General features: G+C 50.5%; 1 protein-coding gene across 12 annotated transcripts in view; it reads right to left on the bottom strand.

Annotated features, from left to right (window-relative positions):
- LARS2 (leucyl-tRNA synthetase 2, mitochondrial) overlaps positions 1-26,911 on the bottom strand; it is a 195,581-nt gene that overhangs the window by 13,949 nt on the left and 154,721 nt on the right. For 4 of the 12 annotated variants that reach the window (XM_045049135.1, XM_045049134.1, XM_045049137.1 and 1 more), the window contains 6 exons: positions 15,015-15,115; positions 12,206-12,388; positions 10,604-10,773; positions 8,723-8,800; positions 5,230-5,341; positions 3,555-3,753 (listed from right to left, as the gene is read on the bottom strand). In XM_045049135.1, coding sequence (XP_044905070.1) covers positions 3,555-3,753; positions 5,230-5,341; positions 8,723-8,800; positions 10,604-10,773; positions 12,206-12,388; positions 15,015-15,115 — 843 coding nt within the window. Of the gene's footprint in view, positions 1-3,554; positions 3,754-5,229; positions 5,342-6,149; positions 6,306-8,722; positions 8,801-10,603; positions 10,774-11,183; positions 12,389-15,014; positions 15,116-26,911 lie in introns of those variants that run through there. The other 8 variants (XM_003982139.6, XR_006592002.1, XR_006592007.1 and 5 more) reach the window with 7 other exon arrangements.

Raw genomic sequence — 26,911 nt, 5'->3', positions numbered from 1 at the left:
GTTGAGTCTGACTCTTGATTTCGGCTCCGGTCATGATCTCACGGTTCGTGGGTTTGAGCCCCGCGCGGAGCTCTGTGCTGACAGCACGGGGCCCAGTTGGGAGTCTCTCTCTCTCTCTTTCTCCTGCTCTTGTGTGCACACACACGCTCTCTCCCTCGAAATAAATTAACAGACATTAAAAACAAAAACAAAAACACAATTAGTTGCCATGAATTTGTAAAGCTTGAGGGAAGACCTTAACTAGAAGGCCCTCGCCAGCTCTCCCACAGATGGCCCAGAACAGAGCTTGGCGCATAATACATGCTCTATAAACCGACCGAATGAAACACTGTAGCAAAACTAAGATTCAAGCTATACGTACTTGTAACACAGCTCACAAAAGCAACACAGCTCACAAAAGCCATGTGTGCTGTGTAGGGAGAATCATGGAGCAAGGTCTAGAACAGGCCTTTCTATCCTAATACTTTAGCATAGGTCTGCTGAGGATCCTGTCGCATAGCTGAAGGACAGACTGGCAGGGCCACGCCCACAGTGCAAACTCATATCCTAAGACCTGCCGGGTAGGGAGGGGGCCCTGGGGAGAGTAGATCCGGCCTGCCCCCTCCCCCACCACCCTGCAATGCAACTGAAGGGGCAGCCAAGGAGGGGGTTTCAGCAAATCCCACTGACTTTACTCTTTTGTGGGAGAAATGAAATGAGGGAGGAAAACAGAGAATGCGGGACAAAGAAGATAAAAGAGACATGTATATTCCAGGATAAGAGGGAGTTTATTGCAAGTTAGACTGGTTTGCTTTAGAGCAAAGGAAGACTAGGAAAGAGTGAACAGCACGCCATTTAAAAAACGTAATGTGGCCGCCAATGCTAAATGAAAGAGCCAGGTTTCCTTCCCCAGGAGATAAGAAAAGGCTGCATAATACGGCAACAGCGTAGCAGGGCCTGTACCAAACTCCCTTTGGGGCACTCTGTCTATTCCGCAAAGAACGGGCAAACGACTCATCCTTTATAGTCTAAGACAAGGCAAAACACAGAAGGAAACCAACACAATTCATCGGGTGAAGTCGGTGAAACCCTCATTTCTAAACCTGACCACGCCTACTGAGAAAGGCTGGTCTTCCTCAGGAGAATAACGGCCAATTTCTAAATGAAACTCTAGCAGATAGCATTTAACGGTACATTACAAGTCCGCAACACCACGGTCAAGAGAAATCCATCCCAGGAGAGTTTAATATTAGGCAATCGATTAACTGGACCTAAGTCATATCAACGGGGCAGAGGGGGGAAGTTAAAAGCAAATGATACAAACACCTTAACGCTGGAAGAATGGATGTTAAGTAAAATACAGCTCCCACTCCTAATATCAGTTCTGGAAAACAAGGATGGAAAGCTGTTTCCTTAACATTATAGGGAATATCTAGCCTCAACCCACAGCCAACATCAAGCCCAACAGGGAAGCGTGAGTTTCCTTGCTTAAAAAAAAAAAAAATTTTTTTTTTTAATGTTTATTTATTTTTGAGAGACAGAGACAGAATGCGAGTGGGTTAGGGGCAGAGAGGGAGAGGGAGGCACAGCATCACAAGCAGGCTCCAGGCTCTGAGCTGTCGGCACAGAACCCGATGCGGGGCTCAAACTCACAGACCGTGAGATCATGACCTGAGTCGAAGTCGGATGTTTAGCTGATTGAGCCACCCAGGCGCCCCGCATTAGTTCCCTTTCCTTCTGGAAGTGAGACAGGGCTGTCTGGCACCAGCATTCTTGAACGACCTGGAGGGTTTTCTAAGCAGTACGTACACACACACGGAGACCTTTCTAACCGTTAGAAAGGAAGACAATGCTTATCCTTATTTGCTGATCACAGCATCCTAAAAAATCTAAGAGGATTTTAGCCCTTACACAACGTATGAGAAATTGGAAGGGAATCTGGGTCAGAGAATAAGTACGCAAATAAATGTTAAAAAATTACATGCCAGCCATTACCAGTCAAAAATTGTAAAAGAAAAAATATTCCAGTCACGAGAGCGTAGACAAAATACGAGAACGACGACAACAAAAAACCCACTTGAGAATAATCTTAAGAAATGCATGGGACTGGGCACCTGGGTGGCTCAGTTGGTTAAACGTCTGACTTCAGCTCAGGTGATGATCTCATGGTTGGTGAGTTCAAGCCCCACATCCCCTACATCAGGCTCTCTGCTGTCAGCGCATAGCTCACTTCAGATCCTCTGTCCTCCCCCCCACCCCGCCCCCCACCCTCTCTCTGCCCCTCTCCTGCTCTCTCAAAAATGAACATTAAAAAAAAAATGCATAGGAGTTACATGAAAAAAACTACAAAACTTGACTCAGCACAAAGGAAATCTAGAATAAAGGGCCAGACAAGGGCAGGGGTGCCTGGCTGGCTCAGTCGGTAGAGCATGTGACTCTTGATCTCAGGGTTGTGAGCTTGAGCCCCATGTTGGGTGGAGACATTACTTAAAAATAAAAGTTAAAGAAAACGGGGGAGGGGAGGGACAGACCAGATGGAAGTCTGGAAGGGGTAAAAATGGGAGACCTTCCCAAATTAATTCTAGGTTTAGCCAAATTTCAATCAAGATCCAAGCATTTTAATAATAAAATCAGGGGCACCTGGGTGGCTCAGTCAGTTAAGCGTCCAACTTCAGCTCAGGTCATGATCTCATGGTTTGTGGGTTTGAGCCCTGTGTCGGGCTCCGTGCTGACAGGTCAGAGCCTGGAGCCCGCCTCGGGTTCTGTGTCTCCCTCTCTCTGTCCCTACCCCACTAGTGCTCTGTCTCTCTCTTTCTCAAATAAAGACTTTAATGAATAAACATTAAGAGTTTAATGAATAAACTCAAATAGTTTAATGAATTAAAAATGTTTAATGAGTAAACATTAAAAAAAAATTATACCAGAGTTCTACTGAGAAGAAAAAACAGGTGAGAGGAGCTAAAAAAAATTATGAAAAAGGAATGAAGGGAGGCTAGCCCACCAGATGTTAAAACCGTATGGAAAAATCCAATAATTAAATCAGTGAAACAGAACATATGCTTGAAAAACAGGCGTGGAGTGGAAACGGGGATAACTTTTCAGGAAAATAATCTGGCGACATACATCAAGAGTCTTAAAAACATTCCTAACCTTCCCGCTTCAAGGACATCCTCTGAAGCGGGAACAAAGATTTACGCACAGAATTGTCCACAGTGGACGATGGAAGGAGTGTTAGACGCGTGACTGGAACAGTTACCAAAGTCATGCCTGTGGACAATTAATGCAGTCATGAAAAACGTTTACGGGTTAAAAAAAAAAAAAATCAAAATGTTGACAGATGTGTCTCGTTTTCAAACTGGAACTACTCGGAAGTGAATTTTTTGCTAACCCGGGGAAACCTCATCGGAGGAAGCCCGTGTAGAGGGTGGCCGACCTGTGCCGCACACTCTCTCTTGAGTCCGTCCCCGCAGGCCACACTAGGCCTCTGACGCTGAGGCCGAGGCCCGGGGGCCCGAGCCCCTCTAAGACTTAACCACCCACACTGGCCACGGAAGGCGTGCGGCCCCGATGCTCACCCTCGCGGCAGCCAAGGCTCAGCGAGGGTGTCACTCAGGATTTCCGGGGGACGGAGTGGGCCCAGGCGGGGCTGTTCCAGCATGCGGGATGAGTTTACCACAGAGGCGCTGCAAAGTCCTTGCAAAACACCGGGAATCGTGACGGATGCTCTCGTCCGAGCAGCTTTGCCAGCGCTCCAGAGAATTTTTGGAAGCTGATCTGAAAATGCGTCTCAAAAGCCTTAGTAGTTTGGGGCGCCCGGGTGGCTCAGTCGGTGGAGCATCCGGCTCCGGCTCAGGTCACCATCTCACGGTTTATGGGTTCGAGCCCCACGTCGGGCTCGCGGCTGTCAGCACAGGGCCCGCTTCCGATCCCCTGCCCCCCTCCCGCTTGCGTTCTCTCAAGGGGTATTTTATGTCCCTTCGGAGCAAGCATTATGTCTAGATATGTGTTGTAAGGAAATGATTTTGCATGTGGACACAAACATAGCTGTTCAACTTTTAAAGCGATATTGTATAATTATAAGTGGTCTGAGTGTCCAAAAATCGAAAATGGGAACCCACGATGAACCTCATATACCACCTGAAGAGGTAATCCCGTATCAAAATTAACAAAAAATAGAGATGAGTACAAGGAAAAGAAAGAAATAACTACTGAAGGCAGCTTAGTGTGAAGAATGTTTAAATTATTTCCTTTTTAACGTTTTTTTTTTTTTTTTTTTTTTTTTTTTTGAGACAGGGAGACAGAGCATGAACGGGGGAAGGTCAGAGAGAGGGAGACCCAGAATCTGAAACAGGCTCCGGGCTCTGAGCTGTCAGCACAGAGCCCCGACGCGGCGCTCGAACTCACAGACCGCAAGATCATGACCTGAGCGGAAGTCGGCCGTTTAACCGACTGAGCCACCCAGGCGCCCCTAAATTATTTCTTAAAAGGAGAGGACATAAGTGTTTCTAGCGATAGCCTTGGAGAATGACCAATGGGCCCTGAAAAGCGTTCTCATGGGGCTGCCTTACGAGAGGAAAAGTGCATGAGGTCCTGCCTTAGGCCTTCATGTGAGGGCCAGGTCTTAACAGCAGAGGGCCACAGTCCCCCCCGCTTGCCCGCACATCAGAATCACCGAGCAGGTGGTTAAAAACAGGCCCTCCAGTCACTCCCCAAGGCTCCAGAACTAGGACCTCCAAGGAGGGCGGGAGGGGCAGAGGCTTCCGCAGCCGGTTCACCTGAGCCTCGGGCAGGGGGACATGGCTCGGTGCCCAGTTCAGCAATAATGGGCTGCTGGAGAGACTGAATCCCCGTCTGAGCGACTAAGGTTTAGACCCACAACCATAATTCTAGGTGCCCTGCTCTCCATCCATAAAGTGGGACTAAACCCGAGTTTCCACCTTAAAAAGATAACATGGGGTCATGGTATAGGGAGAGCGGGATACTGAGTTGTGAGAGAGTGTTCCGTGGTGACGCCAATATTCCCATTCGTCTGGGCACAGAGTGCCGAAGCGGAGAAGTGTCCTCCCCTTTGGCGGGGGTGACCACGCAGAAGTCCCACCACTCCCACTACAAGACAGAGGGGTCCCAGGTACGGATGCCAAATGTCGGACCCCACGCCTGAGGACATCTGAGCCCCGGGTCGTGTTCAAGAAGAGGCTGGAGCACGTCCTGGTTAGCAGTAACGGGTCAGATGAGGACACGCCCACCTACCTGCCCAGAGCTCCGAGGTGATGTGAGGGGCCATCGGGGCAGCCATCACGGTCAGGGCACAGACAGCGTCCTCGAACTCGGGGCTGTGGAGAACGACTCTCTGCGAGGCTTGCTGGGGAAGAGAAAAGAACAATGTGAGAACACCGAGGCACACAGAATAAGCCTGGGGAAGGAAGGCCATCCATGTATCTGAAGTCCAGAGACACAGGCAGGCAAGCAGCAACCCTCCTGGCCATCCGTTTGCTCTGGACGAAGAATGTCCCCCATCTAACCCTAGTATGACAAGGAGGGCAGCAGCAGCAACAGCAAAGACACCACTCTTAACTGAGCACGTACTACGCCCTCAGTCTGAGGCTGACTCATCTGATTCCTACAGCTACCGCTGGGGGGCAGTGTTCTTTCCCCCACCTGGCGGATGAAGCAGCCAAGGGTCACGGAGGGTGAGTAACCTGCCCCCAGGTAGGTGGTTAACCAAGCAACGCAGCTCCCAAGAGCATCCAGCTTTGTCTGAAATCAGAGTGCAACTCCTAGCTGCTCTGCTGGGTTTCCCGGGTGCTTCGGAGCCCGTGAGACACGCACACGGGCTTGCTCACGGGTTTCGCAACGTGCAAATGTCTAGCACAGGGGTCCCTCTGCCCCCTCGGGGGTCTCAGGGGTCCTCCTTCTATTAAACAGCTTTGCCACTTACTGTAAACACCCAGTTTCTTCCTGCAGTGCAGCTAGCCAGGTGACCCAGCCACGCGCCCATCTAATTTTACGGGGTACCTACCCTATGCTGGACTTTGGGGATAAAACGTCCAGAAAGGTACAGTCTCTGCCCTCAAGGGGTTTACTATCAACTGGGGAGACAAGGGACAGAGGACTTAAGGGTGTCACAGGGTGCAGGGGAGGGACGGTGGTGAGCAAAGCAGGGTGTGAACCGGCGAGTGTGGTCCAAGGACGGCGGGGAAGGAGAGAGGCCATCCCGACGTGGCTGTGGGAAGGACATCACTGAGTTTCCCAGAGGCTGGAGGTTGTCAAGGCACGCTGGGCGCGTCCCGATAAAAACCAGCCTGGCGAGATGGTGGCACTCCAGTCTATGTTCACAAAACAAGTGTGACAAAAACAATTTTGGTTTAATTTTATGAGGTTTGCTAAAAGTAAAAGTAGGAAGCCCCCATGATATACATCTTGCTAGGTAGAGAGAGGCCAAAAATACTATACATTTAAAAAAAAATTTTAATTTTATTTTTGAGAGAGAGAGAGAGAGAGAGAGAGCGCACGAATGGGGGAGGGACAGAGAGAGAGAGAGGGAGACACAGAATCCGAAACAGGCTCCAGGCTCTGAGCTGTCAGCACAGAGCCCGATGTGGGGCCTGAACCCACGAGACGAGAGATCATGACCTGAGCCTAAGTTGGATGCTTAACTGACTGAGCTACCCAGATGCCCCTCACAAAATACTGTACATTTAAAAAAATGTTTCTATATTTATATGGGGGGGGGGGGGCTTGTGCCGGGGAGGGGCAGAGAGGGAGAGAGAGAATCCTAAGCAGGCTCCATGCTGCCAGCACAGAGCCCGATGCGGTGCTCGATCCCACAAACCGCGAGATCATGACCTGAGCTGAAATCGAGAGTTGGATGCTCAACCGAATGAGCCACCCAGGCACCCCTATACATTAAAAAAAAAATGCCTCTATGATCTTTGCAAAACAGCCTAAGAGATTGGAATCTAATTCCAGGGGTGAGGGTACAGAGAGTCAACCAGAAGGGCTGTAGATGGAACGGTCAGCGAGTAGACATTTCATTTTTAATTTCTTTTTTCTATAATATTTGCCATTTTTTCCCAATTAAAAAAATCACACACGCTCGGCAAAGAAAATTTCGGAAACGCGAAATCACTCATGCGTTGTCCAACCCAGAAGAAAACTGATGTATTTTATCCCGGTCTCCAAAAATGCAAAAATACGGGACTTTCCACATCTGCCCATATACCCTTTGGCTTGACTGGAGTTTTTATCACATAGACACTGTTGTATCGTGTGTTCTTCCTTGCTGTTGTATCGCGAACAGTTTCTGAAACTAAGTATTCCTGGAAAGCACAGTGTGAGTGGCGGTGGTGTATTTCCTTCTCACTGATACGACCGGAGTCATTTCCCGATTTTCCCTTCTGAGGACAGCTGGGGTTCTATGTCTCCGTGACTGCGAGTCACCGGCCAGTGGGCACCCCTGAATCAAAGGACATAAACAACTGCACGACTACTGACCTCAAAGTCAAAGCGCTTCCTGGAGAAGTTACATCAACCATGGCCACTGCTGATATGTAACACGGTCTCAGTGCCTTTGTAATAGCACAGACTTTATGTTAAAAAGTCTCCGCAAATTTGATAGGCAAAAAAAAAAAAAAAAAAAAAAATAGCACCGCGTTTTTAATTTGCATTTCACGATAATTAGTGAGGCAAATACTTTTTTCTGCCAAGTTTACGGATTATTTCTATCTTACCTTCTGTGAATTACCTCCTTTCACATCCTTTGACCACTTTTAGGTTAGGTATTTCATATTCGTATGTGAAGAGCTCTTTATATATTGAGAATCTTAAGCCTTATGTCCGATATTTTTGTTATAAAATGTTTTCCCCAGTTTTTATCTACCTTTGAACGTGGCATGTTTTAACACACTAAAAATGGTAAGTTTTATGCAGTCATGGATTTGTCACTAAACGACCAGACACGTCATCTAACCCCCCTGGGCGTCAGGTCCTCGTAGGCAAACCATGGTGGGGGGGGGCAGGAGGGAGGGGAGTCGCTGGGCGAGAGAATTTTTTTTTTTTAAGTTTATTTATTTTGAGAGAGAGAGAGAGAGAGAGAGAGAGAGAGCACGCAAGTGGGGGAAGGGGCAGAGAGGGAAAGGAAGAGAGAGGATCCCAAGCTGGCTCTGCACCATCAGCCCTGAGCCTGATGCAAGAGGGTTTGAACCCACAAACCGTGAGATCATGATGTGAGCCGAAGTCAGCCGCTTAACCGACTGGGCCACCCAGGTGTCCCCCTCCCTTTTTTTAAAGTTATTTTGAGCCCATCTTTAAGAACCTTCCAGCTCTAGGGGCGCCTGGGTGGCTTGGTTGGTTGAGCGTCTGACTTCGGCTCAGGTCATGATCTCACGGTCCATGAGTTCGAGCCCCACGTCAGGCTCTGTGCTGACAGCTCAGAGCCTGGAGCCTGTTTCAGATTCTGTGTCTCCCTCTCTCTCTGCCCCTCCCCTGTTCATGCTCTGTCTCTGTCTCAAAAATAAACATTAAAAAAAAAAATTAAAAAAAAAAAAGAACCTTCCAGCTCTAAAACTAGGTTGTGACTATGGGGAAAAAAAATGCTTCTTTAAGATAAGAGAGCCACACCGAGGGGATGATACCATGGTGCTCTCTGTCCGCAACCCGGCACCCTGCAGGCCACCTCAGCATGTGGCGGGAAGCCACCTGCCCTCCTGTGCTATCAGCAGATGAGGACAAGAGGGCCACTTACCAGGAGGGCATTGCTGAATCCCATCAGCTGAGAGATTGCCGAGTTCAGTGAGAAGTCCTCTGTGAAATGGGCAGTCACCTATCGGTAAAAGTTGAATTACACACTTTCTTCAACATCTCTTTAAGCTTGCCACCAAAAACCAGCACAACATGACGACGACAAAACAAACGGACGACGCCAAAAATGTGACCTGCATGAAGCTTGCAAAGGTATTTACAAATGGATTCACTGTCTCGAATAATCACGATAATGTTTCATCGGCACAAAGATTTTTTAAATCGGGGTCACTGCCGTTTCCACTACTCAGCACGTCCCGCTCCCCCACATCTGGGCCGTGCTGGTCCTCGCAGTGGGGACTTTAAACGCTGCTAACGAGCCGAGCAGGAGGCAGGACCCGCTGACGAGGAGGCCTCAAAACAACAGCAGACCGGAGATGGGGTAAAGGATGTCGCTCCTCTGTGGCCCCGTGACTTTCATTCACAATAAAGGTTATTAGGGGCCAGGGGAAGGTGAGTTGTGCATTTTCAAATGTGGACTCAACATAAAAACACTAATAGGACTTGTCAGCTTCTTCCTGTTGGTGCGTTTTTCAATTTTGACCATGGCCAAGAATATAGAAAAACAACACGTCTAAGGATGTTAAGAGTTTCCAACTTGTTTAGGTGACCCAGTTCTATGATCTGACAGAACCGAAGAATGTGACAGATCCAGAGAGGACATCTGTGGTATGAAAACAATCATTCAGGCACCACTCACATCGTGGAATTCAATTCCGTGAGCTCTGTTTCTCTGCACTAGAGAAGAGGGGACGGGAAAAAAGTTGAAGAAGTGTCACCGGATGAGACCATGCTGGGCCCAGAGCCTCATGAAAACCCTGTGCCTTCAATGTCATCAGTTACCAGAGTCCGGAAAAGTGACCTTGGCTGACTTTATAAGTTCAAATCAGCAATTCTAGAAAGGGAGAAAGAAAGAGATAAAGAGGGAAAAGAAAGGGAGAGAGAGAAAGAAAGAAAGAAAAAAAGAAGAGGGAGGGAGGAAGAGGGAGGAAGAGGAAGGAAGGAAGGAAGGAAGGAAGGAAGGAAGGGGAGGAAGGGAGAGAGGGAGGAAAGGAAAGGAAAGGGAAGGGAAGGGAAGGGAAGGGAAGGGAAGGGAAGAAAAGAAAAGAAAAGAAAAGAAAAGAAAAAAGAAAAGAAAAGAAAAGAAAAGAAAAGAAAAGAAAAGAAAAGAAAAACTTCAGCCTAAGGAGTATTTGGGGTGTCTCATACCCACTAAAAAATGCCTTTGGATCTCCTAAACGCCTTCTTTCAAAGACATGTGACATTTCTTTCCACAAAGTTCTTAAAAAGGCAAATGCCACGGTGTTGTAGCAAACTCCTAGATAAAACATTTAAAGGGATTTGTTATCAGTGAAGCATCTTTTAAAATGAATTCAGGGGCGCCTGGCTGGCTCGGTCAGTAAAGCACGCAGCTCTTGATCCCGGGGTCGGGAGTTCAAGCCCCACGCTGGGTGTGGAGATTTCTTACAAATAAAATCTCTAGAAAAGGAAAAATAAAATGACGGTGGCTTGGACAATAAAATATTATTCTCTAAGAAGGTAACACGAACAAATCGCGTGTGTGCAAAAGTGAAGCCACAAGAGCTCCCACAGATGCCGTGTGACAAAGTGCCTGGGCGCCCAAGTCCCCCCTCTGCCGGGCGTCTAGCCTGGAGGAGCCCGGTCTCTGGGCCTCAGCTCTGCCTCCATCTGTGGAGTGAGGAGGCCGAAGAACGGTCTCTTCGGGCCCCTTCAACCTTGAACCTCTGTTTCCGTTCGCCTCGCGTGTAGTGCATCATCAGCGCTCCTGCCCAGAACGAACCAGCATCCCCGGAAAGTTCCTCACCTCAGAGATGACCGAGTTCTTGTGCTCCCAGAGCTTCCTGCCCTCGGCTCTCTCCTCCTTACTCAGCACTTGGGGCCGGGGAAGTGTCCCAGAAGCCCTGGCCTCGATGAAGCGGGTCACCAAGGCCCACAGACGCTGTTGCCATCTTAGCACCCCGGGGAGGGCGTCAGCTGTTTCGAGCCGGGAAGCGAGAACGGGAAAGACACACGCACGAGTGACCGATCTAGTTGTGCCCCAGCCCAGAGACGCACTTGTGCGTTGAACACACACTTCGCGGCGCCCCGACGGAGTGACCCGAGGGCAGGTTGCAGGGGCCACCCTGGCTTGCGGAGTCCGGGAACTCAGACCGGCACCGACTCCACCACATCCCAGAGCCCCAGGCGTTCAGAGCACCGGACGGCAGGGCCCCTCAGAGTGGCCGCCGACGGCCCCCGGCCCACGACAAGCTCAGAAACCTGGGCCAGGCTGTGCCTCGGGGCCCAGCTGCCCCGCTTCGGAAGGCCTGCGGTCACAAAGGTGTCCCCACAGAACCTAAGCCTCGGCACCTGCACTTCGTAGGTCCCTGGTGATTCCAACGCACCCAGTTCCGGGACCGGCACCTGTGACTACTGCTCCAGACCACACGTATCACTGGAAACGGCGCGCTGAGCAAGGCGGTGATGGGGGCGCCTGGGTGGCTCAGTCGGTTAAGCGTCTGACTTCGGCTCAGGTCATGATCTTGAGGTTCATGGGTTTGAGCCCCGCATCGGGCTCTGTGCTGACAGCCCTGAGGCTGGAGCCTGCTTTGGATTCTGTGTCTCCCTCTCTCTCTGCCCCTCCCCCACTCGTTCTCTCGTTCTCTCTCTCTCCCCCCACCAAAAAAATATCTATGTATTTTAAAAAGACAGTGATGCAGCGCCTCTGATTTCTCCTTTCCAGAGCGCGTGGGGCAGACCACAGGAAGAAAACTGAGTGACCCCTGGACCGTTGATTCTGGGATAGCCAGATACCCTAGAAGATTCTACCTCATGCCTTTTCAGATCTAAACAGCTCTGGAGAGACAAATCTCCCCTGAGGGGGACGGGGCGGCGGCTGTGGGCGGTGGAGGAAGTCCCAGGTAACCCCAGGAGCAGGCCCCGGGCAGGGTTTTCTGGACTCATCCGCCAGAACAAACCTTTCAGGGCGGATCGAGAGGGGACTGGCCTCCGTGGGCCACAGAGGGCCTCGGGGTTGCCTGGAAGCCAGCGTGGCTCCCAGGCAGCGTTCTCAGGAGGGGTCCTGGAGGAACCTGAGTCAGAACGCCACAGACTTGGCGGAGGCGGGTTCCTGGGCAACCCTCCCCCCCCCCCCCCCCACCACCACCGACGCCGCCAGCGGGTCTGGGGCGAGGACTGGGAAGCCGCACTTGCTGCGAGCTCCTCCAGTGACTGTGAGGCCCGTCACCTCCGGGGACGCTGGTCTGAGGACGGTGCAGGATGTCGGACAGACCGCTCCTCGCTTCACGGGGCGGATTCCTAGAACCCTCGCTGCTGTCTTCGGCCAAGACGTTTCCTTCCTCGAAACTCCTTGGGCGACCGAGGGCGAGGACACGGGAGGCGGGCCGGGAAGGGGCAGGGGACTTACACTTCACATCCCACAAGATATCCTTCTCGGGAGGGGCGGCGAAGAGGATGTACAGCCGGATGGTGTCGATGCCGTAACGCCCTACGACCTCCTGGGGGTCCACCCCGTTGTGTTTGGACTTGCTCATCTTCTCCCACGTCACCTCCACCGTCTCCTTCGTGTTTGCGTGAACAGGAACAGACCCTGGACACCAAAATCACACACGGAGACGGCACGTGCGGCTCGGAACGGGTTCCGCAACAGCACGTCCACTAAGAGCCATTAAAAGCGTCCGCTTGAAGAATCCCACTCATTCACTCGACACGCCTCTTTCTCCTCTTTCTCTCCCTCTGCGACACATCATAGAAAAAGGGAAGGGAAGGGAAGGGGAAGGGGAAGGGAAGGGGAAGGGAAGGGAAGGGGAAGGGAAGGGGAGGGAAGGGGAGGGAAGGGGAAGGGGAAGGAGAAGGGGAAGGGGAAGGGAAGGGAAGGGAAGGGAAGGGAAGGGAAGGGAAGGGAAGGGAAGGGAAGGGGAGGGAAGGGGAAGGGGAAGGGAAGGGGAGGGAAGGGGAAGGGGAAGGGGAAGGGGAAGGGGAAGGGGAAGGGAAGGGAAGGGAAGGGAAGGGAAGGGAAGGGAAGGGAAGGGAAGGGAAACAGAGGCCTGCACATTCTGCTGTCTCCTTCAGGGATTCGGGGTCTCCCCTGGAAGCCGGCAGCTGACCGGTCAGGGTCTCAAGAGCAGCAAAGCGCTCCAAGAGGTCACGTCAGTCACCGAAAACATGCTCTCGCACCATCGGGACCCGCGGGCTCACCTCACCGGGCTCTTGTTGAATGCGGTGTGCCCTGTGGTGCCCGCCCACCACGGCCTGCTGTCCGGGAGTGTCTCCTCCCCACCCACACACCACCGGGCCAGACAAGGCCTTACATGGCTAGGTTTGGATGAGGTGAGCGTGTGGCCGAGCCCCGGGGGCTGGGACAAGGAAGGACATCTGGGAAGGCTAAGGGCTCTCCCAGGAACCGCAACTAAGAGACAGAAGCTCCCGTTTCAATGTTGTTGGGCGCTGGAACCATAAAGTCCTAAGGAGATGGGGCAGGACGTGGCATCACGGGTCCCCGAGGTCACCTTGTAACCTGAAGTCAGGGGGAACAGAAGCCCAGCCTGGAGGAGGAGGGAGAACAGGGCAGAAGAACAGAGAGGAGGAGGAAGAGCAAACAGGGGCAGGGAAGGAGAGAAGAGAAAGTTCTAGGCCCGGCATCTGGGTGGCGCCTGGGGACTGCCTGCACGCGGCGAGGCCCGGCTGGAGCCCCTACAGCTGGCTTCGGGTGATATCCCTACGTCCTGCGTCCACCTGCCTTTGGGCGTGTTTCTGTTCCTTCTAGACAAGCACACCCAGACTCTGACCGCAACCAAAGTCCCAAGGGACCGATGTGTGTACCCAAAAGCTAACTCCGCAGAAGCACGTCCATTAAGGAGAGGGAAGGCTGGCCTCGCTGACCCAAGTGTTTTTTCGAGGGGGCAAGTCCACGTGGGAAGGGAAGAGGAGCTCACAACGCTGCCTGGCCCCATGACATCAGAGCAGAGGGAGACTGAAGTTGCTGTATCCAGGCTGCGGTGAGGCTCAGGGAACCACTGCTCCGTTTACCCTGCACGCCTCCTCCGGGCTTAGCTACTCTTTCCAGCACTACTGTGCAACTTACGAAAGAGGCATCTATCCGGGCAGAACAGTTGAGAAGTTAGAAAAAGGTGCCCTCTCTTGGCAAATGTGGCCCTGAGGTATATGGTTTGGCAAGAGGCTGGATCTCGGGCCCTGCTCACCCCTTAGGCTGGGTGCCTTTGAGCAGTGCACAAACTGCACAGCCGTACAACGGCAGCCCTGCCCAGAACACAGAGAGCACTTCACTAACAACTGAAATTTATATGCCCCCTGGATTTGGCTTCTTGTTGGAGAAATATTGTCAGTTTCTTTTCAAGCTTTCTTCCGTCCCACGGACCATTCCAAACCCTGATAAATTACTGCATAATTAGGTAATTCCGTTGATGGCTTCCACCTAAACCTTCTCTCTAGTGTTTGGTTTGGAAGGCTGCCTACCATTAGGGGGTTGTTGGGTTTACATGATCTCATCCATTGTGCACTGGGTTTTCTAAACGTAATGGCCAGAGTTCTGGGGTTTTCTCACAGTTGCCTCTCTGTCTCCCCACCCCCCCCTCCATTTTCTAACATGTCATCGATTTCAAGGGTATGCTGGGTGCACACGACATCCTCACCGTGCCACCTAAAGATCTGGCAAGAGGAACTACCCCTGAGGAAGAGTGAAAACACGGATGGCAGCGGAAAGCCTCGGGAGCACTGGAAGAAGAGGGAGGTCCAGCGATCGGGGAGAGGTGCTCCACAGGGAAGTGCTGGGTGGGGCCGCTCCGGGGTTCCGACACGTGCCTAGAGACCACCTAGAGAGAAACGCTGGGAGTGCCCCAGGCTTAGAAGAGTGTCTCTTGGACCTGGGGACTCTGTCCCTGAGACGGGCTATCAAACACAAGCAAGGGCATGAGGTGATGCCCGGGCTGACTCTGTTGTGTACAAATGAAAACCCTTCCAGAAGCGAACGGACTGTGGATGGGGCTGGGGCTGAGGAGCAGGTGGCCATCCCAGCCCCAGCCTTCAGAGGGCACTGGCCACCAGGCACAGCAGGCCTGGAGACCTGAGACCCACGGGGCCCTCTCCGGGATTTCCCACCCCACCGAGGCCCGGGCGAGCACCTGCTTTGTCAATGGCTCTCAGGCCTGGCCTCGTTCTCCCCGAGTACTTAGAAGGGACCGATGGGCCATTCTCACCTGTGAGATCTACTTCCTCTCTCTGTAGATATTGTCCAGACGGCAGGCGGAATGTCTGCCCCTTGATAAGGCCTTGGGCCAGCAGCTTATGAAAAGGCTCTCTGAGAAAAGATAAAGGGAAAAGAAATCGATTGGTAGGGATTTGAAGCATCCAGAAGACAGCAATAGAAGCCTTTCCGGCTGATGGATAGAGACAACTGCTCTTCATAAAAGCAGGTAGTCTGGCCCATGCCACTTGGAAATCCAACTGGAGCAAACAGCTCCTTATAAAGAAGTGACTGAGAACATGAAGTCAGATCGGCAGGTGTTAGCTACTTTCTACTTGTCGAAGTGGAAAGAACACTAGGCTTCAGATTCGGAAGGCCTGGATTTGAATCTCTTTCCTCCTCAATGAATTCTATGAGCCAAGGCAAGTCCCTTACTTGTTCTTAACATCAGTTTGCTTATCTGAAAAGTGGAAACACTAAAAATCTGTCAAAGTCTTGTTGGTAAGATTACAGTAAATGATTGCATGAAAATACTTGTAAATTTTATTTTATTTTTAAATTTGCCGCAGTTCTTTTTAAAAAAATTTTTTAATGTTTATTTGTATTTGAGAGAGAGAAAGAGAAAGAGAGAGCACAAGCAGGGGAGGGGCAGAGAGAGAGAGGAAGACAGAATCCAAAAGGCTCTGAGCTGTCAGCACACAGCCCGACACGAGGCTCGAACCCATGAGCTGTGAGATCGTGACCTGAGCTGAAGTCACACGCTCAACTGAGGGAGCCACCCAGGGGCCCCACCCCCTCCCCCGGCTTTTTTTTTTTTTTTTAAGTTTATTTATTTATTCTGAGAGAGACAGAGAGAGTACGCAAGCAGGGGAGGGGCAGAGAGAGACGAGAACAGAAGATCCAGAGCAGGTTCCGTGCTGAGAGCAGAGGGGCCTGACACGGAGCTCGAACTCACGAACCGTGAGATCATGACCTGAGCCGAAGACCGACACTTAACTGACTGAGCCACCCAGGTACCCCGATACTTGGAAATTTTAAAGAACCACACTGATGTCAGCTACAGGCTGAGTCCAGCGTCAGGAGGGGCTCGAGAGGACACAGGGAGGTTTAAGTCGGGGCTCTGCTCAAGCAGGCTGCTTTTCCATGAACCTTGTGCACAGTGACCGCTTACATTCTTAAAAAAAAACCCAAACACTGGGGCGCCTGGGTGGCGCAGTCGGTTAAGCGTCCGACTTCAGCCAGGTCACGATCTCTCGGTCCGTGAGTTTGAGCCCCGCGTCAGGCTCTGGGCTGATGGCTCGGAGCCTGGAGCCTGTTTCCGATTCTGTGTCTCCCTCTCTCTCTGCCCCTCCCCCGTTCATGCTCTGTCTCTCTCTGTCCCAAAAATAAATAAAAAACGTTGAAAAAAAAAAAAAAAAACACTGACTCCTACAGATTAACCACGCATATAGACCTTCTGTTCAAACTCAAACATGAACCTCCTCTTTTTAGGCCTACCCCCTCTGAGGAGGTGGTTGTTATTAATAGCATGGTAAATACACCTGGAAACGTCTGGAAACTTTTCTGAATGCCTATGTGTGTATATACATACATATAGTTTTGTATAATTTTGGCAGATTTAAATAGATCATAATTCACATATATGACTCTGGTATTTCATTCAACTATATGAATGGATTTTCCACAACAGTCCATATAGACCTATCTCAGTTTTTTTTTCCTTTTGTAATTGTTTTCACTTTTTTTTGTTTTATTATTATTATTATTATTATTTATATAATTTATTGTCAAGTTGGCTAACATACAGTGTATATACAGCATGCTCTAGGTTTTGGGGGGGTAGATTCCCATGATTCATCGCTTACATACAACACCCAGCACTCATCCCAACAAGTGCCCTCCTCGATGCCCATCACCTATCTCACCGCCCCCCACCCCCATCAACGCCCTGGAAAACGTCTGGAGGTTCCTCAACAAATTAAAAATAGAACCTGCTACGACCCAGCAGTAGCGCTACTAGGAATTTATTCAAAGGATGCAGGAGTGCAGATTCATTAGGGCACATGTACCCCAATGTTTATAGCAGAGCTTTCATCAATAGTCAAATTACGGAAAGAGGCTCAGTTTTTTTTTCAACGTTTATTTATTTTTGGGACAGAGAGAGACAGAGCATGAACGGGGGAGGGGCAGAGAGAGAGGGAGACACAGAATCGGAAACAGGCTCCAGGCTCTGAGCCATCAGCCCAGAGCCTGACACGGGGCTCACGGGGCTTGCACTCATGGACCGCGAGATCGTGACCTGGCTGAAGTCGGACGCTTAACCGACTGCGCCACCCAGGCGCCCCAAGGCTCAGTTTTTTTAATGTTTATTTTTGAGAGAGAGAGAGAGAGAGAGAGAGAGAGAGAAAGAGGCATGTGTGAGCGAGCAGGGGAGGGGCAGAGAGAGAGAGAGCGACAGAGGATCCGAAGCAGGCTCCACGCTGATGGCAGAGAGCCCGATGCAGGGCTCGAACTCCCAAACCGTGAGATCATGACTTGGGCCGAAGTCAGGCACTCAACCGACTGAGCCACGCAGGCGCCCCCAGACCTATCTCGGTTTTAAACGGCTCTCTAGTAGTCTGCGGTGCCCATGGGTTATAATTTGTTTATAGTGCCCGTTTTCTAAAAAATGGTTTCAGTCACTTTTCCTGGATGAATCCTGCAATATAAACTTTTTCTCCGAAGGGGACAAGGAGAGGCTGACCCTCACACTGAAATGACGGGGAAATGACGTGATTTCCGATTTGAAACGGTTTATTTATTCTGAAGAATCCACCTGATTCCGTTGTAAAGCACGAGAGCGAGAGCTATTCCAAACTCCAAGAATGATTTGCGGAGACAAGTGCTGGTAACGCGTGCGCGTTTCGTGTCTGTTGAGAGGTAGGAACGTTTGGCGGGAGCCACGTTCTTCCCAAGCATCGCCGGCAGCACGACGCACCTTTCAACAGACAAACCCGTTGCTGCTTCAAGGTCACGGACGCGAGGCGGCTGCTATTTAGAAGTTCAAAAAAACCACACGACCTCAGAGGCCCAGCAGACTACAAGTGTTGTTCTGGCGTCGTAGGCAGGAGCTGGCTCGGTCAAGTTAACAGGACCCTTGTTTCTCACACAAGACCGTGGGATTTCGGTGACCCGTGATACTGAGTAAGGCTGCTGGGCGGGCCCCTGGTTTGTATCTGTGTGGCCCTTGTCCAACGGCTGTGCGGACAGGTGCCGTTTAGGGGAAACGTGCCGGGGACTCAGGGGGTAGCATGGGATAGACCGACCGGAAAAGAGATGAGGGCCAGTTCGGAAGAAGGGATTCTCAGCCTTCATATTTTAAAATCTTGGGAGTGTATATTGTGTATACACGCAGGCATACGCGAGGGCGAGGGTGGTGGAGAGGGATTTTCTTATCCTTTTTTTTTGCCCAACGCGGGCTTCGGTTGCACAATGGTGAGATTGGACCCGGAATCAACAGCCGGACGCTCAACCAACCGAGCCACCCAGGCTCCCTGAGGTTTTTTCCACGGTGGAAAAGACCCACTATGCATAACATTCAAGTCGAATGTTACACAATTGTGCAAATTATTCAGTGTTATTATTGAGCGTCACAGGGGCCATCCGGCACGCTCCCATGTGAATTTGGAACAAACCCCACATGTGCACAGAAGTCATCATATCATTGTCCAGCCTCTAAAACCCATCTTCATAATAGACCCATTCGAGTCAGAAAGCTGCCTTCCTCCCACCACGCTCATGACATGCCACCGGCAAAGTCACATTGGCAGAATGGCATCCTTTGGTGCCACAGTTCACGTCCCATCAAGACTCCTAGGAAATAGGAGTCTTTTGTACAGAAAAACAGGACAAATTACTTAACAATCAAATGCCCTTGGATCTTACACCGCATTTGAATAACTAAGCGCCTTGAAGGGAGAGCAGTTGTGTCTGCGGCTTCCCGGAACACCTGCACAAACGCCACAGGGACCTGTGTCCTCGGGCTACGCAGGCTTTATCCAGAGCAGGCTGGGGTTCTGATGCCCAAGGACCCCTGTCTGCATTCTCCTCAGGAAGCTCAGAGAACCGCACCCCACAGACTGAGCGCGGGGTTTCCTCTGCCATCAGCCCTGTTTACCTGCCTGGTGTCTCTGACACTTTAAACCCACTTGCTTGTTCCTCGCAGAGGTCACGCGCACACTTGGCTGTCCCCAGAACGGGTCACGCTCCCCAGGATCAGGTGCCCCCCGGCAGGAATGCGGTCTCAGCCTGCGTTCCCGGGGAAACCGGGACTCGCCCTGCACCTCTGAACTCAGGCATTCCGTTTTCTGGGTGGCCGCTTCTGTCCCCTGCACACGTCCCCAGGCCCTCGTTTGTATCCCGCGGCATCTGGGACACACCACGTGAGAAGCGTGTCCGGGCTGTGCCGTGATTACAACGTAAAGACCAGTCCACATCCGGCCCTATGCCCATCACGGTAAGGACTTTTACTCCCTTGGTCTTCCTTCTGTCCCCGGCACTGAGTGCTGTGCCCAACAGGCAAGCTCAAAAAAACAACAACAACAACAAAAGGAGACGTGGTGAAAACGTGGACGGGTGCACGAACGCATAAATATGCACATTCAGACAAAAGGACGGTGGGACACAGGTGGAAGACGCGGGTGGCTGCTGTTGCTGGCTCTTGAAGGCATCTTTGCCTTCCATCCGATTCCAGGATTTTAACCCCATCCCATTCGCTCTGCGGCAACAGTTTTAAAACAAAATCAAGTCATATGGCCACTTTTTATCGGGCAGGTCAAGAAACAGACTGGACACAAACACATTCGAAAGCACCAGGCACACGGAGCCAGTATTTCCCAAGGAAGGGCTGCCCCCGCCAAGCTTCGCGGAGCATCGGTGGGGTCAACGGGGCCGATCTGCGCCTGCACTCAGGGTGCACCGGGTCACCTCTTAGGCTGGAACCTTCCTCGGATTAATTTTTCATGCTGCAGCCTCACAGGAAACAGAAACAAAACAACAACAAACAGACCGTTGCTTTCTCTCCTCTGTGCCTGGTGCCAGTGGGATGAATTTCTGTTACTGTCTGCACGAGTTTTTGAGGTTTTTCCTTTCCTTTCCCACTCTGAGTGCGACGGCTTTGGTAGCTCTTAGGGGAAATTAAAAATCAGGGTGGAAGGAGGGAGGGAAGAATCTGGATCCCAAAGACAAAGATGAGCAGTATGGTGAAAATCCGCAGAGCTTTCAGCCTCCAGAGGGGACCGGGGGGGGGGGGGGTGTGGGGGGTGAGAACCCAGGAATCCTGTTCTGGCCTCTGCAGGTTATCAGGTGGCTCGATGCTGCCACCTTCTGGGAACGGACGGCACTGCACCTGCCAGCACGTGGCCCTACTTCCAGAGGCTCTTCGGGGCCCCATGGGTTCCCATTCTTCTTCGTCTTGTTTTTTTAAGTAAACTTCGAAATCAAGTGCCGCGCACATATCGAAAAGTACACGGATCCTGGGAGTAACACCTGATGAATTTTCACAACATAAGCACACCTGTGATGGCCACAGAGCGTCACCAACCTCCCAAAGGCCCCACCTCCCCACCGCGGTCACCACCAGCCTGGCTGCTGACACCATCGATTAGTTCTGCCTGTCTCAAAACCACTTCTAACCCTTTCCAGGTGAGGGTGAGGGATCCCAGGGGCCTGTACACACTGGAGGCTGTCCCCAGAGCTGGCCGTTGGCGGTGTGTCCGGTGTGGTCCTGGCAGCCGGGCCCGGCAGATACTAAATTTTATTATGTATTCAAGGAGGCTGCTCCTCTGCCCTCCTCCCGCGAGCCTCCTTCCGGTGCTGAGTTCATGGTGGGTGCTCGATATCGTTCACTGGTTTGAGCTAAATGAACGCCGTTTCCACGAGAGGAGAAATAAAGCTGCCAGCAGCAGAGGCGGGGACAACGTGGAGAGGGACACGAGGTGGAGGGAGAAAGGCCGATAAAGGGCAGGCACGGGACACTATGGCTCCCAGGCGGGGCCGTGACTTTTCTGCAGGGAGAGGCGCGGTGAGCGGTTTCAGACTCCATCCACTTAAGCTCGCAGGAAGGTGGGTGGGAGCAAGGGGACGAGTCGGGGGGGGGGGTAGGGTCCCAAGAGCCCAAGAGCGTTAACACTGGATTTCACAGTGGAAGGGGCACTTCCCCGCTCATTCCCCGGTGGTCCCCCCATCCCCCACTCTTCAGGGCTCCAGGGAATGATCCACCGGACCTTGGGAATCCCATTCTCGTGGCTGAAGCCGGTCACATCCACCCACAAGTAGTGTAGCTCGGAATGAGGAACCACACTTGTGTATTCATTCAACGTGTATTTGAGCCACAAACGGGTACACAGCACTCTGCGGTTAGAAGGCTTACAGTAAAACGGTGGGCCAAGACACGCTCAGAAATAACCATCAACGCCATAAGGAGGACGCTCTAGTGTGATATGGAGGCGCGAGGTGCATGGGAATGAGGGACAAGGACGTCAAGGGCCCCCGCTGAGCTCGGAACCCGGTCCCGCGGGAGCAGCGGTCACACCATCGCCAAGCTCATTACTCAGATTCACAGCCGGTGTAACGTATTCCCTACGTGCTCATTCATTCACTCGACAAATGGCACCGGGGACAAACTTGCAGAAGCAACTGAGTTACTCATGCATCACAGTGAGCGTGTACAGCCGAGGGCTTTATAAGGAAGTGGAAGATCTGAAACCACCCCCAAACCCCTCTGGCGTAGAAGCATCAAAGGTGGGCGTCACGCAGGGTCTCTGCCTGCGGGGGCCCGGCTGGTTTCACTGCCATGGAGGCAACGCTGCGCTCTTTGCTCTGTCCCCACTCTCCTGCTGCGCCCTTAATACCACCCCTAGAGGGGCGCCTGGGTGGCTCAGTCGGTTGAGCATCCGACTCTCGATTTGGGCTCAGATCATGACCCCAGGGTCGTAGATTGAGCCCCATGTCAGGCTCCGTGCTAAGCGTGGAGCCTGCTTAAGATTCTCTGTCTCCCCCTCTGCCCCCTCTCCCCTGCTTGCATTCTCTCTCTCTCTCTCTCTAAATAAATAATATAGTAAAAAAAAAAAAAGAATTAAAAAAAAATACCACCCCGCGTTTGCTGCAGCACGGGTATGTGCGAGCAGAATCATGGGGAGTGATGTTCTCTTCAGTACTTCCTTGATGGCTGGTCATGGAAAGCCACCTTTGTGCCACCAAGGTGGGAAGGGGGGGGCAGGTGGAAGGGCAGGGTGGGGAGGGCCAGTAATTATTAGGATAAATAAGGAATTTCAGAACATGGATTGATAGGCTATTTTAAGTGCCTATATATATATATATATATATATATATATATATATATATATATAAAGACTGTATACAAAGGAATGTATTAACTGGGATGTGGCTAACAGAATCCCAGGATTCTTCAGAGCCCCAACTAGCCACTGCAGATGACATTTCACGTACTCAGGAGGCCCTGGACAGCCCGCTGCCCACTCCCTGGCCTGGTCAGCCGGCCCCTGTATAGATCTGGAAAGAAGAAAACAGAAAGCCCTGGATTTCTGAAAACAATCTCTAACAACTTTTCAGACTGATTTTGCAAACTTCCTCTTCCTTGCCCTGTGCTGAGGGCCGTCAGAATCACATAATTAGCCCAGGTCTGAGCATTAAGCAATAGCTCATTCTTAAAATACTACCATTTCTAGGGGCGCCTGGGTGGCTTGGTCGGTGAAGCGTCTGATTTGGGCTCAGGTCACACATGATCTCCCCCCGCATCCGGCCCTCTGCTATCAGCATGGAGTCCGCTTCAGATCCTCTGTCCCGCTCGCTCTGCGCGCCCCCCCCCCGCCTGTACTCTCTGTCTTTCTTTCTCTCTCTCTCTCAAAAATAAACATTAAAAAAATACTACATTTCTATTTCTTAGCAACCAGCTAGCAGCATGGAAGGAGCCCTTACTGATATGGTGAGACCCAAGGTAAGTTTCTCTTCCCTTCCTTTGCCCCCAAGGCTCATTTCTGGTGTGATCAGAGAGACACATAAAAGCTTGGGGGACTCGGGGCACCTGGGTGGCTCAGTCGGTTAAGCGGCTGACTTCAGCTCAGGTCATGATCTCGCGGTCCGTGAGTTCGAGCCCCGCGTCGGGCTCTGTGCTGACAGCTCAGAGCCTGGAGCCTGTTTTGGATTCTGTGTCTCTCTCTCTCTCTCTCTGACCCTCCCCCGTTCATGCTCTGTCTCTCTCTGTCTCAAAAATAAATAAACGTTAAAAAAAAATTAAAAAAAAAAAAAAAAAAAAAGCTTGGGGGACTGGAGCCCGTGGCGTTCTCAGTGATCAGCAGGCCACTGTTCTTGGTTGACAACAAACCACAGGGAGAATGTCACTTCGGGGAATGTCGTGTCTCCCCAGAGTTGCAGTTAAGAGCAACAAAACCTGACAGGATTCCTGGGCCTACCGCCGTCCCTCACCACTGTCCCTTACAGAGGGAGAGACAGGCTTCCTTACTGCAGTTCAGGGATGAGCTGGGTACGTTCCTCTCTGCAGCGCGCCCCTGCGGCTTCCGTCCCGGGGATGTCCAGCCACAGCCAAAGCCCTCCCCTGGGTACTTCCTCCCGGGTACTTCCCTGCTTCTGAATCTAGGCTGTAAATGATTGCTTTTTTTTTTTTTTTTTTTATTCTTTTTTCCTATTATAAGGTTATACAATCACTGTAAAAACTCTGGAAAAAAAGCAGGAGTGCCTTAAAAAGTAAGAAAACCACCAATAAGTTCACCTTCCAGAGAAAACTAGTGTTAACATGTTGGCATAGTTTTTTCTAGTCTTTTCTCTTGCTCTGCGTATGTGTATATATGCGTGTGTACATTTAAATACAGAGATATTGCCAAATTGCATCTATGATTCTGTATCATGTTTTTTTTTTTTTTTTTTCAGTTCTAGGTACTTCAGATGCATTTCTCCGTGTTACTAAACATTCCACGTAATATAATTTTAAAGAGTTGTACAGGGGCTAGCCTTTATTCACTCTTTCTCAGAATGTGGGGGCGACAGGGCATATCTAAACGTGTAGCTACTTGAAATAACACGTGTACAGTTGGGTGCATAAGTTTGCATTTCTGATTATTCCCTTGGGCTAGGTTTCTAGAAGTACAATTAGTGTGTCCAAAAGTGTGAATGTTTCTAAGGCTCTCGCCGTATATCATCAAACTGCTTTTCGTAAAGGTTGTTCCAAACGGCCTTCCCGCAGCACAGGGGACGCTGTTCATCCCAGCCTCTCTGCTATACGGAAAATGGTGCCTCACTTCTGTTTCACTGTATTTCTTTGACTACCAGAGAGGGAAGCATTTTAGAGTAGGCCTCTTCATCATTTGCGTATCTTCTTTGGCAAATCTCCCGGGGACGTTAATTCTGGCTTGATCAGTAACCTGGTATTTCTTTCTTTCTTTTTTTCTTTTTTTAATGTTTATTTATTTTTGAGACAGAGAGAGACAGAGCATGAGTAGAGGAGGGGCAGGGAGAGAGGGAGACACAGAATCTGAAGCAGGCTCCAGGCTCCAAGCTGTCAGCACAGAGCCCGACGCGGGGCTCGAACTCATGAGCTGTGAGATCATGACCTGAGCCGAAGTCGGCCATTTAACCCACTGAGCCACCCAGACGCCCCAGTAACCTGGTATTTCTGATGCACAACAGCACACGTGCTGTCCCATGTGGGGGCACACCCAGACCGGAGGCCAGCTTCTGGTGGAGGGTAAAGAGATCCATGAAAACCTCAGAGCACAGACCTAAATGTGCAAGTGTGAAAGAGGGCCAGAACTCACTTAGAAAGCAGGAAAGAGTATTAGAACTACCTAAGACTTTGTGGTAAGTTGATGAAACTTAGCCAGAATTACAGAGCAAATCCAGTGCTTAGAGTCGACAGAATTCCTCGCACGTGAGGCCCCTGAGAACCAAACAGGTTACTCGTCCACACGCGAGGTAGTGGCCCACACGGACATGGGACAGAGGCCTCGGGCTCCCAGGCTATCATTACTACATTCATTTGCTTGTTTGTTTATTTTTAAAGTAATCTTTACACCCACCACGGGGCTCAAACTCGCGACCCTAAGATCAAGAGTCACACGCTCCACCAATGGAGCCAGCCAGGTGCTCCTAGAGATAACTATCTTAGATGGTGGCCAGGGGGGTGAGAAATGAAAACAACAGGGAGTGGCAGTAGCCTCAAATCCCTCCCGGAAGGACAGGGCTAACCAAACGTTAACCAAGAGTAATACAGAAATAGACGTAGCAATCGCTGTCAAAAAAACACCAGCATTCTTCCCAGAGCTAGAACAAACAATCCTACAATGTGTATGGAACCAGAAAAGGCCCCGAATAGCCAAAGCAATCCTGAAAAAAAAACCCAAAGCTGGAGGCATGACAATTCTGGACTTCAAGACGTATTACAAAGCTGTAATCAAGACAGTATTCGGTACCGGCACAGAAACAGACACTCAGATCAATGGAACAGAATAGAGAACCTAGAAATGGACCCACAAACGTATGGCCAACTCATCTCTGACAAAGCAGGAAAGAATAGCCAATGGAATAAAGACAGTCTCTTCGGCAAGTGGTGCTGGGAAAACTGGACAGCGACATGCAGAAGAATGAACCTGGACCACTTTCTTACACCAGACACAAAAATAAACTCAAAATGGATGAAAGACCTCAATGTAAGACAGAAAGCCATTAAAATCCTCGAGGAGAGAGCAGGCAAAAACCTCTTTGACCTTGGCCGCAGCAACTTCTTACTCAAACCGTCTCCAGAGGCAAGGGAAACAAAAGCAAACATGAACTATTGGGACCTCATCAAGATAAAAAGCTTCTGCACAGCAAAGGGAACAATCAGCAAAACTAAAAGCCAACTGATGGAATGGGAGAAGGTATTTGCACACGATGTATCAGATAAAGGGTTACTATCCGAAATCTGTAAAGAACTTATCAAACCCAACACGCAAAAAAACAAATAATCCAGTGAAGAAATGGGCAAAAGGTATGAATAGACACTTCTCCAAAGAAGACATCCAGATGTCCAACCGACACATGAAAAAATCCTCCACAACACCCATCATCAGGGAAATTCAAATCAAAACCACAGTGAGATACCACCTCACACGTGTCAGAATAGCTAATATTAACAACTCAGGCAACAACAGATGTTGGTGAGGATGCGGAGAAAGGGGATCTCTTTTGCACCGCTGGTGGGAATGCAAGCTGGTGCAGCCACTCTGGAAAACAGTATGGAGGTTCCTCAAAAAACTAAAAATAGAACTACCCGACGACCCAGCAATGGCACTACTAGGCATTTATCCACGGGATACAGGTGTGCTGTTTCAAAGGGACACACGCACCCCCAGGTTTATAGCAGCACCATCAACAATAGCCAAAGTATGGAAAGAGCCCACATGTCCATTGATGGATGAATGGATAAAGAAGATGTGGGATACATATACAATGGAGTATTACTCGGCAATCAAAAAGAATGAAATCTTGCCATTTGCAACTACGTGGATGGAACTGGAGGGTATTATGCTAAGCGGAATTAGAGAAAGACAAATATCATATGACTTCACTCATATGAGGAATTTAAGATACTAAACAGATGACTATAAGCGAAGGGAAGCAAAAAGAATATAAAAACAGGGAGGGGTCAAAACAGAAGAGACTCTTAAATATGGAGAACAAACAGAGTGTTCCTGGAGGGGGTGTGGGAGGGGGGGATGGGCTGAATGGGGAAGGGGCACTAAGGAATCTCCTCCTGAAATCAGTGTTGCACTATCTGCTAACTCACTTGGATGTAAATAAACAATAAGTAAATTTTTAAAAAAAAGAAAGAACGAAAAAATAAAGTTCTGATTTAGA

The sequence above is a fragment of the Felis catus genome, chromosome A2, assembly GCF_018350175.1.
Source record: "Felis catus isolate Fca126 chromosome A2, F.catus_Fca126_mat1.0, whole genome shotgun sequence".
NCBI classification, from domain to species: domain Eukaryota; kingdom Metazoa; phylum Chordata; class Mammalia; order Carnivora; family Felidae; genus Felis; species Felis catus.
Note: the sequence above shows the minus strand (reverse complement) of the source record. Positions and strands in the feature narration are given on the sequence as shown.